This window comes from Elephantulus edwardii, unplaced genomic scaffold (assembly GCF_000299155.1).
Source record: "Elephantulus edwardii isolate Elephantulus edwardi_28Jun2011 unplaced genomic scaffold, EleEdw1.0 scaffold00003, whole genome shotgun sequence".
NCBI classification, from domain to species: Eukaryota; Metazoa; Chordata; class Mammalia; order Macroscelidea; family Macroscelididae; genus Elephantulus; species Elephantulus edwardii.
In genome coordinates this window covers 1,640,912-1,655,746 of record NW_006399753.1, presented here as the reverse complement: position 1 = coordinate 1,655,746, position 14,835 = coordinate 1,640,912, and the positions used below count along the sequence as shown (strand labels likewise).

At 57.2% G+C, this 14,835-nt stretch overlaps 2 protein-coding genes across 2 annotated transcripts; both read right to left on the bottom strand.

Annotated features, from left to right (window-relative positions):
• Positions 1-1,093: 1,093 nt before the first annotated feature.
• On the bottom strand, positions 1,094-3,175 carry SLURP1 (secreted LY6/PLAUR domain containing 1). The gene is made up of 5 exons (XM_006879444.1): positions 3,115-3,175; positions 2,728-2,847; positions 2,311-2,441; positions 1,311-1,512; positions 1,094-1,185 (listed from the first exon to the last, which is right to left on the bottom strand). The coding sequence occupies exons 1-5, from the start codon at positions 3,173-3,175 to the stop codon at positions 1,094-1,096; spliced, it is 606 nt and encodes a 201-aa protein (XP_006879506.1).
• Positions 3,176-9,590: 6,415 nt separating this feature from the next.
• Positions 9,591-11,505, bottom strand: LYPD2 (LY6/PLAUR domain containing 2). Its single transcript, XM_006879443.1, has 3 exons — positions 11,448-11,505; positions 10,331-10,450; positions 9,591-9,796 (listed from the first exon to the last, which is right to left on the bottom strand). Exons 1-3 carry the CDS (start codon positions 11,503-11,505, stop codon positions 9,591-9,593), a joined length of 384 nt encoding a protein of 127 aa, XP_006879505.1.
• Positions 11,506-14,835: the final 3,330 nt, after the last annotated feature.

The window sequence follows — 14,835 nt, the reverse complement described above, 5'->3', positions numbered from 1 at the left end:
GGTGGCCCCTAGCACAGGCTGCTCTGTGTGGCAGTGCTGGGGAAGCTCTGGCTGTGCAGTGAGACCCTGTTAGCTCGGCACTAGCTCCCCTCCCTGTCTACACTCACCCTTCACCTGCTGTCCACTGCTCTTCTGTCCCCAGGGTGGGAAGGGGTCTTCTGGACCCATCTGCGTGGCTCCCACACCCCTCCTGACAGCTGCTCTCAGCTATCCTGTGGTGACAACAGGATTTGGGGCTGCCCGCTCCTGCCTGTCCCCTCACCGATCGCAGGGGACGGGAGCTGGACAGAGCAATTCACGGGGCAGGGCAGTGAGGGCTGCAGAGGCAGGTCCCCAGCCTAGGGCGCTGCGCGATGCTCTCAGCTCCCAGGAGGGGTCCCCTGAGGTCACAGGCTACGGGGCCCAGGTGGGGTTGCTGCATGCTGTGCATATGTGGCTGCTCAGGGTCGTGCCCACCTGCCCCTCCCACCAGCCCCCGGACAGGCCAGAGCCTCTGGACGCCCCTCCGGGGACCGCGGAGCCCAAGCCGGAGCCACATTGTCGCCAGCGCCTGCTTCTGAGCTGTTTGCCTTATACTTGCCACACGGGAAAGCTGCAATCCTTGTTTATTTAAAGAAAGTGTGAGATTAAAGGACATGAACTTGCGTGTGCTGCGCAGCTTCAGGGCTGGGAGTCAGGCTAGCGGCGGGCAGAAGACGGGCGGTGGGCAGAGGACGGGCAGGAGCTGCCACCCCAGGCATCCAGCTCTGCCCTTTGGGGCCCTGATCTGGCCGCCCTGGTCAGCAGAGTCTCCAGCGGTTAAAGGGAGTGACTCTTCAGCCGCTCACGTTCTTCCTGGACCATGGAGGGGTCTTTGTCCTGAGGAGGCAGGCGTGGAGAGGGGAACCCCTCGTCATGAGGGACCCAGGAGTGGGGGTGTCAAGCTGGAGGAGAGCCACTGACCTCAGGAGCACCAGCCCAGTAGGGCCTGCGGCCTGAGGTCCCAGCCGTGAGAGGGTTCGGGGACCGCCCTCTGCTTCCTGGTCTGGCTGGCCCTCACCCTGGCTCCCCCCCCAGGCCCCTCCCCTCTACTGTTTTCTGAGCCTCTCCCTGCTCAGGTGGGGCCAGTGGGTCCCCAGTGGGCAGCCCGGCCTCCCTGCTGTCTCTGCTGGAAGTAGAGGTTGGGGGTTGGCTTGACTTCAAAGACTGGGAGTATATGGGGCAGGACCCCATCCTGTGATGTAGAGTGACTGACTGGGCTGGTGAGGGAGTTGCTGGTGGTGCAGTGTGGCTTAGCCCTGCAGGGCACCGCAGAGAGCTCAGTGGTTCACTCTGCCCTCTGCCCTGCATGAGGCTGCCAGTCAGGCCCTGGGCAGGCTCCTGGCGGCTCCGGCAGGGTGTGGCAGGCACAGCGGCAGGGGCCAGGTAGGTCCGCTTCAGGTGTTTGTGGGAGGCCCAGTCCTGAGTGAGCTCATGGGGTCCTGAGGTGGTGGCCACACTACCCTGCCTGCTGCTTCTCCTGACCCCCAGTGCCTGCCAGAGCCAGCAGGGTCCAGGGTCACGGGCTGGGGTGGCCTTGGAGCTTTGAAATCCAAGACTTCCCTGGACAGAGCTGGAAGGTGACCTGGAGCTTTCCTTTTTGTGTCCCAGGCCAGTGTCCTTTCAGGGGCTTTTAGCCCCTGACTGTTTGATGTACTGATGAAGCCGGTTGGGGGCCGTCATGGAAGAGGCAGGGGCTTTTGAGGCCAGGTCCTCTGAATCCCAAGGATGATTCCGGCAAACAGCCAGCCCTGTAGGCCAGACAGCTTGGGACTCCCACAGGTCCAGCCTGCCTCCAGCCAGACGTCCAGCACTGGGCTGGGTGCTCCAGGACACGAGCAGCATCCTAGCCCTGCCCAAGGAGGACATGATGGACTCTTGACAGAACAAAGACGAATCTTGGAGTGTGGGCCCCCAGATGGGGCCGAGCCAGACACCCACCTCAGAGGACACCCTGAGCTTCCTTCTGAGGCCATGTGGGTGGGGTGACACCCCAAGTCTGAGAGGAGACAGGAGGGAGAGATTCCTGCGGCTTTGGGATGGTGGCAGTTGGTTTGCTGAGGGGCAGACACGGGCACGCTTCTCACTGGTCTCAATCTCTGCATCTGTGAAATGGGCTCAGAAGGCCTGGGGAACAAGGGTAGAATGGATTCCACCTCGTTCCTTCTTTGAAGGTTCTCCCACCCTAGAGCCTACTGTCTAGAAATCTGGAGGGAGCAGGGCAGACAGAGCAGGCCCCCAAGGGCTGCTGTCCTCCCGCCCCACGTGTGGCCGCGTGCTGCCCCTGGTCACCTTTTCCGCATTGCAGAGGTCATGAAAGCAGCAGAAGACAGGGTTGAAGGCACCCAGGCTGTCAGGGTCAGTGGCCTCGCAGGAGCTGGCACAGGAGCCGGTCACCATGGCCTTCCCGTTGAAGGGGTACTCTGTGGGGACAACAGCGTCAGAGTCCCCGCGGGTGCTGCCTGCTGCCCTCCAACCGTCCCACCCAGCAGCTCCTGAGAGCTGTGGGCCCCACCCCTAAAAGCCCAGATGTGGGAGATGGCCCTGCACTGCCAGTGATATTGAACATCCCTGCTGCCAGAGAGGGGACAGGTGGAGTTGGGGTCCCCGACACACTGCCTCCCTCCCCCCAGGGCGGGACACGAGGAGGTGGGGGAGGGCAGGTGGAGATGAGGGGAGAGGGGCCCGGAGAAGCTGAGCCGGCCCCACCCGATGGCACGTTGACCATGGTGGTCTTGCAGGCCGTGTCCACTGGTTTGCAATAGGTGATCTTCCTGCAGGAGGAGATGATGGTGGGTTGTTGGCAGGAGTAGCACTTGAAGGCGGCACCTGGGGGACATGGCAGGGTGTCAGCACCTGGAACTGGGGGCCATTCTCTCCGGGCCCTCAGGCCTTCCTGCTCTGCTTGGCTGACAGCTGAATCCCTCCCCCTAAGTATGTTTGCCTTGCTTTCCCTCCAGAGGAGGGCCTTGACCGCAGACCTTGGAGGCAGGTGTCCCGGCATGGCATGTTGGGGAGGAGCCCAGCAGGGACTGCACCCCTTGAAGAGGTGGGGAGCAGGCCTGGCGACGGCTGTCCCACCCCAGACCCCCTTACCAAGCTGCATGCTGCAGGCAGCCAGGAGCAGAAGGGTGAGCACAGCCCAGCTCAAGGCCATCCTGGGAGGTGAGCAGCTGGGAGATGTGGCCAAGGACGATTTATACCCGGGCCCACAGGCTCTGCTGCTGGGCGGTGACCAGAACCGGCTGCCCCAGTCAGGAGGCGGGCTAGTGAGCCCATCAGCGCTCGTCACCCGTCAGCCCTTCCTCCCTGGCCCTGCAGCCACCGCTGTCCCTCTGCCTACACTGCCTGTTGCTGAGGGCGAGGGTGTGGGCACAGCTCTGGGACAGTCCCCTTCGTCCCCCTCTTAGCAAGGTCAGCTGCCCCTGGAGGTTCTGCCTGGAGGATGTCTGTCCTGCCTCCCAGCCTCTACCTCCAGCAGAATCAAAGTCCCTTTTCACATGGACAGTCCTGGAGTGCCCATAAGCCAGGTAAGCACGGGCTCACCTGTGTCACCATCCCCATAGCACTGTTACATGCAAATCACTAAGTGGGTAGTGAGCTGACCCCACCAGCCAAGCAGTCCACCCTTCTCCTCATGGCCAGACCCCTCCCCTGGACTCCTGTGGAGTCCTAGCTTTGCCCTTGAGGGCCACATAGCCAGGGTGACCCCATTCCTGGGGACCCTAACTGGAACCCCACTGGGTGCCTGCCTTGTATGTAGCCAGGACAGGTAGTGCGAAGGGGCCTTCCTGTCCCACACCCAGGGCTAGTTCTGCTTAATCTCAAATTTACCAAAGCCAACGTCAGTTTTCTTTACCGCATACTCTTACGGCATTGCTTTTCCCAATAGTAGATCCACAGAAACGGGTCAGGCTAGCTGCCTGGGGAAGATAGTGTCGGGGGCCACGAGGACCTCCCTTGGACTCTCAGACATGTGGCTGTGGACTGGGTCTTCACCGCATCCCCTTCTACTGACTGCCATGGACAGTCTTACTCAAAATCCTAATTCCTCTGGCTTCTCTCTGTCCTAAGGTTTTCATAGATGGCTGTGTGGATGGATGGGTGCAGAGAGGGAGGAATGGATAGACGGACGTGCGGATGGATGGATGGATGGATAAAAACGGTGAGTGGCTGAATGGATGTTTGAGAGAACAGATGAGAGCAATGAATGGGCGAGAGGATTCCTGGATGAACGAGTGGGTCGAGAGGTAGATGGGTGGGTGGCAAGTGGCAGGCTGAGCCTGGCTGTGAGAACGGTTTCATGGAGGGTTTGCTCAGGCTGGGAGAGCCACCTAATCTCAAAGGGATGGGATGCTGGCGAGTGCTGCTCTGGGCTTGGGCTTGGTTTTGCGGCTGACTCCATGTGTGACCCAGGGTGGCCCATTGTCTCTGCAGACTCCGGTTTCCAGTCGGCAGGAGGAGCACAGGGGCCCTGTCCTGGCAGTCATCTTCAGAGCCGTTGTAGGCTGGGATGAGCCGGCCTTGTGAGCTCAGGCAAGGTGCACGGGTCTTAGGTGACTGGGAGGAAGTGTGGGAAGGGCGTAGTGTGTGAAGGGACAGACTGCAGTCATGGTAAATCAAATAAATCAAACCATCGATGGCAGATGGGAGGAGCAGACCAGCTGGCAGCAGGGCGGGCCGGTCTCAGGCTCGGGCCACAGATTGCCCAGGATGTTGCGTGAGTCCCTGGGAAGGTGTGGCCCCAGAACCTGACCCCAGCCCTGCTGATTCCTGTGAGACCAGGGCCAGGGTGAGCCACCTTGTAAATGGGGCACAGGAGCAGCACCCCAAAAGCTGTGGCGACGAGCCAGAGAGGCCAGGCCAGTGCCAGGTAGCTAGTGAGTGGTCCACGAGGACAGTCCCCATTAGCTAGGGTTCCATCTGGACAGAGTGATGTGGATGGTGTAGCCCATACTGTATAGGAAATGCCAGCAGGTCCTTTCCGTGCTGAGGACAGGGAGACACCAGCATCTGGAGAGATGGTTGAGGCTGCCTGGAGGAAAAGAGAGCTTCAGAGTAGGACCAGAATGAAGACTGCACTGGAAGAATGAAATAGATGAATGAGCAGAGAGATAGATGTATGGATAGTTGGATGGGGGGTTTATAGAGGGATGGGACATAGATGGGTACGTGAGTGGATGTATGGATGATGGGAGACTGACGGATGGGTGAGTGTATGAATCTAGGTGTGAATGGCGGAAGGAAGGAAGAGTGAATGAATGGTTGGGTAGGTGGATGGGTTGATAATAGAACCAAGGATGGATGCCTGGTGAGTGGAGGGATGGATGGTAGAGGTGGAGGGGTAGATGCTAGGTGGGTGGGGGGTTGGATACATGGACTATGGATGGGTGAGGAGTGAATGAATGAGTGGATGATAGATGGAGAGACGTGGTGGGCTGTGTGGACAGATAAATGAGAGGATGGATGAGTGGATGGTTACTGGATAGATGGACGAGGGAGTTGATGGATTGACAGGCAGGTGAGATGTATGTGGATGATGGACACGTGGATGAGTGGACAGCCGAGTGACATAGATGAGCACACCCGTGAGGGGTGGGGTGGGTGATAGGTAGGTTCATGAATGAGTGGATGGTAGGCCTGTACTCAGATGCTGTCTGACTGGGCCTAGCAGGACAGGATTTGTGCTCCACTTAAGTAGTGACCCTCCTTCCCTCGGCTTTGTGAACACACCTGCCCCGTGGTCCTGAGTGTGGAACTGAGAAACTAGGGTTTGGGCACGGTCAAGAGTAGCGTAAGACGAGAGTAGTGGCTTTCTTCTCTAAACCTGATGTCCTCGTCTTCAAAGGGCCCAGGGTACCGCCGCCTCGGGGTGGGCATTCCACAGACTGGCCAGCACTGGACTCCACACACTAGAAGCTCCTGTGAAGCTGTGAGGATAGATGGATAGATGAGTGGATGGATGGATGGACACACAGGTGAATGGGTGAGATGGTATGGGAATACTAGATAGGTACGTGGATGGATGGATGTGTGTAAATTGGGGTGAGGACACTGGGCAGGTGAGTGAGGGCATGTGAGTAAAGGCTGGCAGGGTAGAGGATCTAGTGGGGACCCTCTCATTGTCCGTCCCTCTGGTCTTCCAGACCTGCCTGTCTCAACCAGGAGAAGGCAGGCCCTTGAAGGCTCCTTTCCCAGTCTAGCTGAGTTGCCAGACATGACTGTAACCTTTTTACCTGGCACCACAGCCTTCAGCTGCACTCACCCCATTTAGGCTTGACATTTTAAGTTCTTACCAAACCCCAGGCTTCTGCCAGGTCTAGCCTATCTCCATCAGGACCTGGCATCAGCTACCTCTCTTTCTGGCCCAATCCAACCCTGCCCTTGGCATTGAGTGCCTCCCCTGCCTGGCCTGCTGGACAACTCGACCATCAAGTGGAGAGACAAGTCAGAATTTTCCACCTGCAGCCCTGACAAAGCCATGATGATGTGTGTTTGCTGAACAATAAAATGATAGACAATAGATGGATGGGTGGGTGGATAAAGATGGGCGAGCCGGAGATGAATGGGTGGGTGTGCAGACGAGTTGAGTGGATGGATGGATGGATGAGTGGATGGATAATCGATGGGTAGATGGGTAGGTAAGTGGTTGAAAAAATTGGGGATGGATAGTTGGATGGGGAGGATGGCTGGCTGGGTGGGTGGGTGAATGGGTGGATAATCAACGGGTCAGTGGAGAGAGATGTGGTTGAAGGTGGATGGATGGAGGGAAGGACGGATGGATGGATGGATGGATGGATGGATGGATGGATGGATGGACAGACAGAAGGATGGGTGGATGGGAGATGTGTGGATGGATAATCGGCAGGTAGGTGGATAGGTGAAGATCAAGGCTGGAGGAAGCTGTTTCCCACAGACATGACTGCAGTGCAGCCTCGACTCCCAGGTCAGAGCCGCCTTCTCTAGCCTTTCTGACAGAGATACCAGCATAGACATGAACTTGCTTGTGATGGAGAGCTTATTCCGTTTAAGGCAAAATAGAGCCTACCCTCAGGTGCACATCTGTCTGTCAGATTTCCCTGGTGGACAGCTTCACGCCACCTCTCATTATGGGCAAGTCTTTTCCCTGATCTCCACCTGCAGAACCAGCCATACGCCATAGGTGAGCCTCCAATAGCTCAACAGGTTCCTCTGGGCTTCAGGGGCTGAAGGCTTTTACCTGGACATTTCTCAGTGCTTATTGAACAAGATCTGAGGGTGGAAGGAGGAGAGATGGCTGTCATAGGCGCCCAGGACGACAAGGCAGTGGTTGGGACAGAGGCAAGGAGAGACAAGTGACAGGCGGGAGGGAGAAGGGAACTCCCTAGTAAGCTTTTGGGATTTCTATTGATGAAACGTGAGCAGAAATGAGGGATGTGGGTCAAGATTCAGAAGACGTGTCATCAAAGCAGCAGCCTGCTCATGGGCCCCCTGCCCTTCTCCTCCAGGTCACTCCTCACTTCACATCTCCTAAAGCCCTCAGACCACCCTCCCTCCCTAGCACTCCACACCCCTGTGAATGATGGGGCCTCTGGCCCAGCACCATGAGTGAGAGGGTTTAAGGGGGGTCCATTTCAATCCCGAAGCCTCAGCTCCAGCCAGCTGTGGGATGCCATAGCTGAGGCTGGACCCAGATCCCTCCCCTCCGGGATGTGACACCAGAGGGCTGCATTCTGTCACCTGAAAGGCTGCTGTATTCAAGGGAGGAGGGCCACGGCTGATCCCTGGCTCTGTGGTGACCAGGGACTGTCGGCAACAAAGGCTGGTTGGGTTCCCAAGGGCATCGAGGTTGCAGGAATCCCTGGAATATCCAGTCTATATCACCTTCAGCTTGAGTGTTGCCCCTGCCTGGGAAAGGGATAGGTCTGCAGAGCCTGGGGGCCCAGCTGGAGAATGAGGGGGCAGAGGAGCCCTCAAACTAGATCCCTGTCACTTGCTGAGCTTGGGTCCCTGCCACACGCTGAGCCGAGGTCCCTGTCACTTGCTGAACCTTGACTCTGGTCACAGGCTGACCCTTGAGCCCAGCACTCCCCTTTTATCAGAGATGTGAGAAAAATCCAGTTGAGAGGGTCAGAGGAGATGTTGAGAATGGTTCCCCATTGGCAAAGGCTCAGAATCGGCTCAGATGGGAGTGCAGCCAGGAAGCTCCCCCCAGGAGGCTGCCCCAGGCAGCATTCCAGACCAATTGTGGTGGCCTACGCGGGGGGGGGGGGGGAGTAGGGGGGGCTCTGTCCTATGTGCCTGTGGTGGTGAGATCCCTGGGGTTTGGGGTGGACCTCAGAACTGCTCAGAATCTGGGGACTGTGGCCTCTGCAGGCCTTGCCCATGTCGTGGAGTTGGGGGCCGGGGTTGGTTGGCCTCCTAGGCTCCAGGCTCCCCCTCCCAGAACGAGGGGGAAGTCTGGAGCAGTACCCACCACAAGTCCCAAGGGAACACCTCAGGACAGACCCTCTTTCAAGTCTCAGCTACTGCCTGCCCCGACCTGGGAAGGGGGATGGCTGAGGGACAGCAAGCTGTCAGGAAGAGGGACCCTGGCGTGGGGCATTGCGGGGCTGAGGACCACCCAGCCACCTCCCACCTCAGAGTGAAAGGGGGAAGCTGGTGCCCTCTGGTACCCAGAGGGTCAGCCAAGGCAAGGGAGCCAGCTGGGATAGGACTGGGGGACCACCTGGGCAGAGGACAGAGCAGGTCCCTCCCCTTCTGGTCAGCTGTTGTCCCTCCCCTGTCCTCCCTGGCTGGAGTGGGGCCATGCTGGGTGGGAGGGCCGGGCCTGGCCATTTTCTGAACTTCGTGAGTGGAATCTGTGGAATGCATGCACATTTGTACAGTTGGAAGGAGGGCATCATACGTGTATGCATGTGGACACACGTAGCCGCACACACCCAGGCCCAAGGTGGTCAGTCCTCCCAGGGACGAGTGCCCTCGTGGGAAGCGTGGCCTGGGCAGATGGCCTGAGGACAGGACTCTGGCCCAGGGGCCCTCCTCTACAAGTGCTGATTCTACCCTTGAACCTGAGGAGCAGGCTGGAGGAGGCTGGGAGGGAGGGGTGTGTGTGAGCCTGCAGAAGGCAGGTGGGGAGCCTTCACCACTCGGGGGACAATGTGTCAGTGGCTCTCCTGCTCCCTGCAGGAGCACGCCCAGGTCCTGAGCCGCCACCGCTAGGGATGCCCTCTCCTCTGTTCATTGTTCAAAGCCTGCCCACACGCCACCTCCCCCAGGAGGTCCTCCAGGGCCCACCCTTCTGATGGCCTTGCCCTCTTCTCACCCCATGGCCTTGGGGGCCTGGAGGTGGAGGCCTGTCTTGGGGGGTATCTCAGGTGAGTGGCTCCTTGTTTGTGGGATGGAATTTCAGCCACATCACAGGTGCCAGCAGGGAAATAACATGTAGGGACACTGTCAGCAGAGGTAACCCGACGCGAGGTCCACACACGGGCGGCAGGCAGGGTGTCGGCAGAAAAAGAAGGACTCGTGCGGACATGCTTCTTTAAGACCACACTGGGCATGGGTGGGCTGGGCCGTGGGGCCACAAAGGCCTAGTGTCCAAGGTTCCAGAGAGGGATGAATGTCAGGATGAAGGCCAGGCCTCCAGCACCTCCGAGGGTGGGGGCACTGTCCACGTTACACAAGTCAGTGTTGCAGCAGGACACTGGTCGTGTCAGGCCAATGCTGTCCACATTGGAAGGCTGGCACTTACTGGCACAGGACTTGGTCATCGTGAAGTCCCCCAGGTATGGATACCCTGTGGGCGAGCAAGAAGGATCAGAAGTCAAGGGCCCAGTGCCCCAGAGTCATCTGGGCAGGGCCCACCGGGGGTCACTTTGGGCCTTAGTTCCCCTCGTTCGTCCCCCTTCCCCTCACACACAGGGGTAACTAACACCAGGGCCGACGGGGTGTCCAGTAAGGAGCCCCTTGCCCTATGGACCAGACTCCCGCCGGCACGTGGCTGGTAGATAGAGGCCTGCAGTGCAGTGTCCACCCAAGGAGGGCAGCAGGCTCTCCTAACCCTAGTGACCTCGCAGGACAGAGCAGGGCTGCCCACAGGGTCTCTCTCTTTCTTAGGGGCGTAGACTGCTGCCCCTCTCCGTCACTGTGACTGGTGGATTTCAACTGCTGACCTCTCTGTTACAGAGCACTTCCACAGAGGGAAGGAGGGGAGAAGGAGGGAGAAAGGTTTAACTGCTCTCAGGAATGTGTGTGCTGGCATGTGCCCGCCCACCTGGGGCTGCTCACAGGGTGGTGGCAGGTGTCCCTGGTGCCCACCCAGTGCACTGACCAGTCTCCAGGGAGTACTGCGTGGTCTTGCACATGGTCTCGTTGGCTGTGCAGGTGACCACGTCGAGGCAGCTGGACATGCTGGTGGGCTCGAAGCAGGAGTAACACTTCAGGGCGGTTGCTGGGGGTGGAAGGGGGAATCTCAGAAGACCTGTCCTGCCCCCCTGGAAAGTCCCCTAGGCAGCCTGGGGAGGGGGGAGGCTCAGATCTGGGGGGCCCAGTCACCCCTGGCCAAACCTCAGAGATATCTTGAGCTGGGAGTGGGTTCAGGGTGGGCTCAGCCGAGCCTGAGGCTGACGCTGGACCGGTCAGGTTTAGGCCAGGACGAGGCAGCAGTGGGATTGTTAGGGACCAGATTGTGGCCTCTCAGAATAACAGATGCTGAGGGGGAGATTGGACAGGTCATCCCCAGCATCCCCTTCGGCAAATTCCCGGCCCAGGGGCAGAGATTAAGGGATCTGAAAGAAAACTATGGATGGGGTGTGCCACATGCTGCTGTTGTGAACAGGGGGGGGGGACCTGCTGGTAGGTGCCGCGGGCGCGCTGAGGTGCTCCACGCAGCCCCCTACCCTTTGGAGGGAGCTCCCACTGGCCCAGACAGCTGAGTGGTCCAGGTGCCCACTCACCCTCACCCCAGGGATCTGTGTCTTCCCTTTGTGAAGGACAGAACCATCTATTCAGTCATTAGACGTTACAGGATGAGTGTGGGGCCTAATGAGCAGGCTGGGGGGCTGGGGTGGCTCCCCCATGTGTCCTTTCAGTCCCTAAGTCCACGCATGGGTCACCCCCCCCTCTCAGGCCAAGGCCTCCCTGATCTGCCCACGTCCCTTTGAGGCTCCCCTCCAACTGCCCCACACTTTTCTCCGGCCAGTGACCCTCAGAATCAGACCTTGATCACTTACGTTGAGACCCTGCCCTACTCCCAGGGAGGTGGCAGCCCACCCCCCTGGTCTGGCTGGACCTGCCCCTCCCCTGCTGCCATTTTGCCATTTCTCTGTTGTCCCCTCCCCAGCCCACCTGCACCTCCCTCCTGTCCTCAGCTCCCGCTGACCATCCCTTTTCTTTGTAGGGCCTTCCATCAGGGTCCTTGCTGGGGACTATGGAAGGGGAGCCCTCACCCGGCTCCCCGCAGGCCGCCACCACCAGTATCAGACACAGCAGCCGAGTCCCCTGCATCTCTTGCATGGTCCCTTGTCCGCTGTGAGCTCTGCTTGACTGCCTGCTGGGTGTAGCGGACACCAAGTGCCACCAGACCGGTCTGTGGACGGATTAGTGCAATCATGTTTCCAGGGGTGGAGGGGACCCCGCCCCACCTGAACACCTCCTTCCGGGCTGGTCAGGGAGGGGGGCCCTTCGCACAACCCTCCCTGGCCCCACCTAGCACATGCCCCTTCCTTGACCCTCCCGCCCAGCATTGTCCAGGGCCCCTCCCCATTCCGCTTGAGCCTCCTTCAGGAAGGTGCCTGCCCCCACTTTCCTGCCACGGTCTCCTTTGCCCCTTGCAGCCCTGCCTGGTGCTTCCTGCCCTGCCTTGCATGTGCCCCTCTGCTGTCCAGGTTCTCGGGCCCCAGCAGCACAGGTTAGCTGGCTCACCCACCCAGAGCACCCTGGTCCAGGGACCAGATTGCTTGGGGGTGGGGTCTCGCAGCACCTGAGGGTCTAAGGCTTGTGGACAGGACACGAGCCCACCCTCCCCAGTGGCCTGGACGTACCTGTGGTGAAGCTGTTCTCGCAGCTGCGTGTTTGCTCCGAGGCTTAACCGGACAGGACCCGGGGTGGCTGGGTCAACAGACATGGCTTAGGAAAGAGGGAATGCGGGGTCTCCTTGGCAGCTCTGCAGGGGTGTCACCTTCCTGTACAACCCACACAGTGTTCTCTCGTGAACTGCCTTCAGATGGGACTTATGGTGAGGAAGTGGACGGCTGTTCCTTGCCCAGCGCTGACCAGGAGAAGCTGGGGGTAAATCAGTCCCACTCAAAGTGGCCGCTGCTTCTGTGCCCTGTTCTCACAGCCTCTCGAGGTGTGACTCCCACCAGACCGCACACGTGTCAGTCCCATGCCTCTGTGCTAGGTGCCCGCACCTCCATACCAGGCCCTGCCATCTCTCCATTTCTTCCCTCCTCACAGCCCTACCCCAGCCTCCTCCCAAGGAAGGGGGTGCACCGCCTGGATCTGGTATTCATGGGGCTGGAGGGCTTGTAGGGGTGGGTGCACTCAGGGTCCACCAGTCCTCAGAACCTGCTGGAGGGATACCTTCCCGTTTGAGTTTGGGTGAAGAGGTCTGAGAAGCTGCTGTAAGCGCTCAGGACCAGGGCTCAGTGTGTGAGCAGGGTCAAGAATCAGTATATGACTGACATGAGGGCTTAGTGCTTGGCCAGGATGAGGAATCAATCAGCGTGTGATCAGAATCAGGGCTCAGTGTAGCCATGATCAGGCTCAGCAAGTGACTGGGACCAGAATCAGGCTGAGACTTTGAGCAAGGCTGTGATTCAGTGCGTCCAGGCAGAGCCAGTGCTCCGAGTGTGACCTGGTTCAGAGCTCAGCATGGGAGCAGGCTCAGGGGCTTTGTAGTGGCTCTGTCACATACCATCAAGTCACCCATGACTTACAGCAAACCTACGTACCATAGCTCTGAATCCTATTCTATCTTGAGTCAATCTCATTGTCTCCAATACACCTACTCTCATTACCCTATTTGCTGTGTCAATCCATCTCCTCCAGAGTCTTCCTCTCTTCCACTGTCCCTCCACCCTTTCAAGCATGATGTACTTCTTCAAGCACTGATCTCTCCTGGCCAGAAGCCCAAAGTATGTCAAAGGAAGCTTCAAAATCCTAGCCTCTAAGGAAAAACTTGGTTTCACCCTCTCCAAGGAAGACCTGTTTGTTCTCTTAGCAGTCCATGGTGTGTTTAATACTCTTCTCCAGTACCATATCTCAAGGGCATCAATTCTTCTATCACCTTTAGACATTGTCTCTGATGCTTAGGAAGCAATTGCAAAGACCATCCCCTGAATCAGGCACGCCTTAATCTCTAGACTGACATCATTGTTCTTCAGCACTGTGGAGAAGTCCTTGACTGCAGATTTTCCCAGTGCAGTTTATCTTTTGATTTCCTGACTGCTGGTGCTGAGAATGTTGATAATGGAGCCAAGCAAGCTGAAATTGTTAACAACCTCAGTCTCTTCTCCATCTTCATGATGCTGCCAAACAGCTCAGAGGTGAGAATCTCTGTCTTCCTGATGTTGCACTTCAATCCTTATTGAAGACTTTTGTCCTTGACCTTTTGTCAGCAAGCATTTCAAGTCCTACTCAGTTCCAGCAAGCAAGGTTGTATCATCTGTATAACATAGGCTGTTGATGAGTCTTCCTCCAATCCTGATGCCACATTCCTCCTAATAAAGCCCAGCCTCTTGAATGATCTGTTCTGCATAGAGATTGAAAAGGTATGGAGACAGGATGCTTCCCTGATGCACATCTTTCCTACACTTGAACCAGGTAGTATTTTCTTGCTCTGTTCTGAGAACTGCTTCCTAATCCAGGTAGTTTTGCCTGAGCACAATCAGGTGTTCTGGGATTCCCATTCTCCTCAAAGCTAGCCACAATTTTTTGTGACCCACACAGTCAAATGCCTTTACATAGTCAATGAAACACAGCTAGACATTCTTCTACTCTCTGCTTTCAGCCTAGATCCATCTGACATTGGCAATGATGTCCCTAGTGTGATGGCCTCTTCTAAACCCAGCTTGTACGTCTGGTAATTTTCTGCTGACGTGCTGTTCCAGTCATTTTTTTATAATCTTCAGCAGGATTTTGCTTGTGAGTGATACTGTTCTATAATTTCTGTACTCTGTGAGTCACCTTTTTTGGGAAATGGGACAAATATGGGTCTCTTCCAGTCAGTTGGTCAGGTTGTCCTCCAGATTTCTTGGCACAGCCTGGTGAGCACGTCCAGGGCAGCATCTGTTTGTTGGATATGTCAGTTGGTATTCCATCAATCCCTGGGGCCTTGTTTTTTGCCACTTCCTTCAGAGCAGCTTGAACTTCCTCCTTCATCACCATTGTCTCTTGATCACGTGTTGTTTCATGAAATTCTTCTGTGTCGGCCAATTATTTGTGGCACAGTGACCCTGTATACTCTTCTATCTTCTTGTGATGCTCCCTGGGTATTCAGTATTCTGCCCACAGCATCCTTAAGTATTGCAATTTGAGTCTCGACTTTATTCTTTCAGTTTCTCTTGGTTTTATGACTCCAGTTCTTTGCACAATTCATTATGATATTTCATGTTGTCTTTTTGAGCTGCCCTTTGAAATCTCTGTCCAGCTCCTTCATTTCCTGCTATTTTCCCTTTGCTTTGGCTTCTTGGTGCTCTAGTGCAATATTCAGAGTCTCTTCTGACATCTATCTCAGTCTTGTCTTCCTCTTTTGTGTTTGTAATGACTTTTTTTTTTGTGTGTGTGTGTGAGAGAGAGAGAGAGAGAGAGAGAGAGAGACTGAGAGCGAGGCAC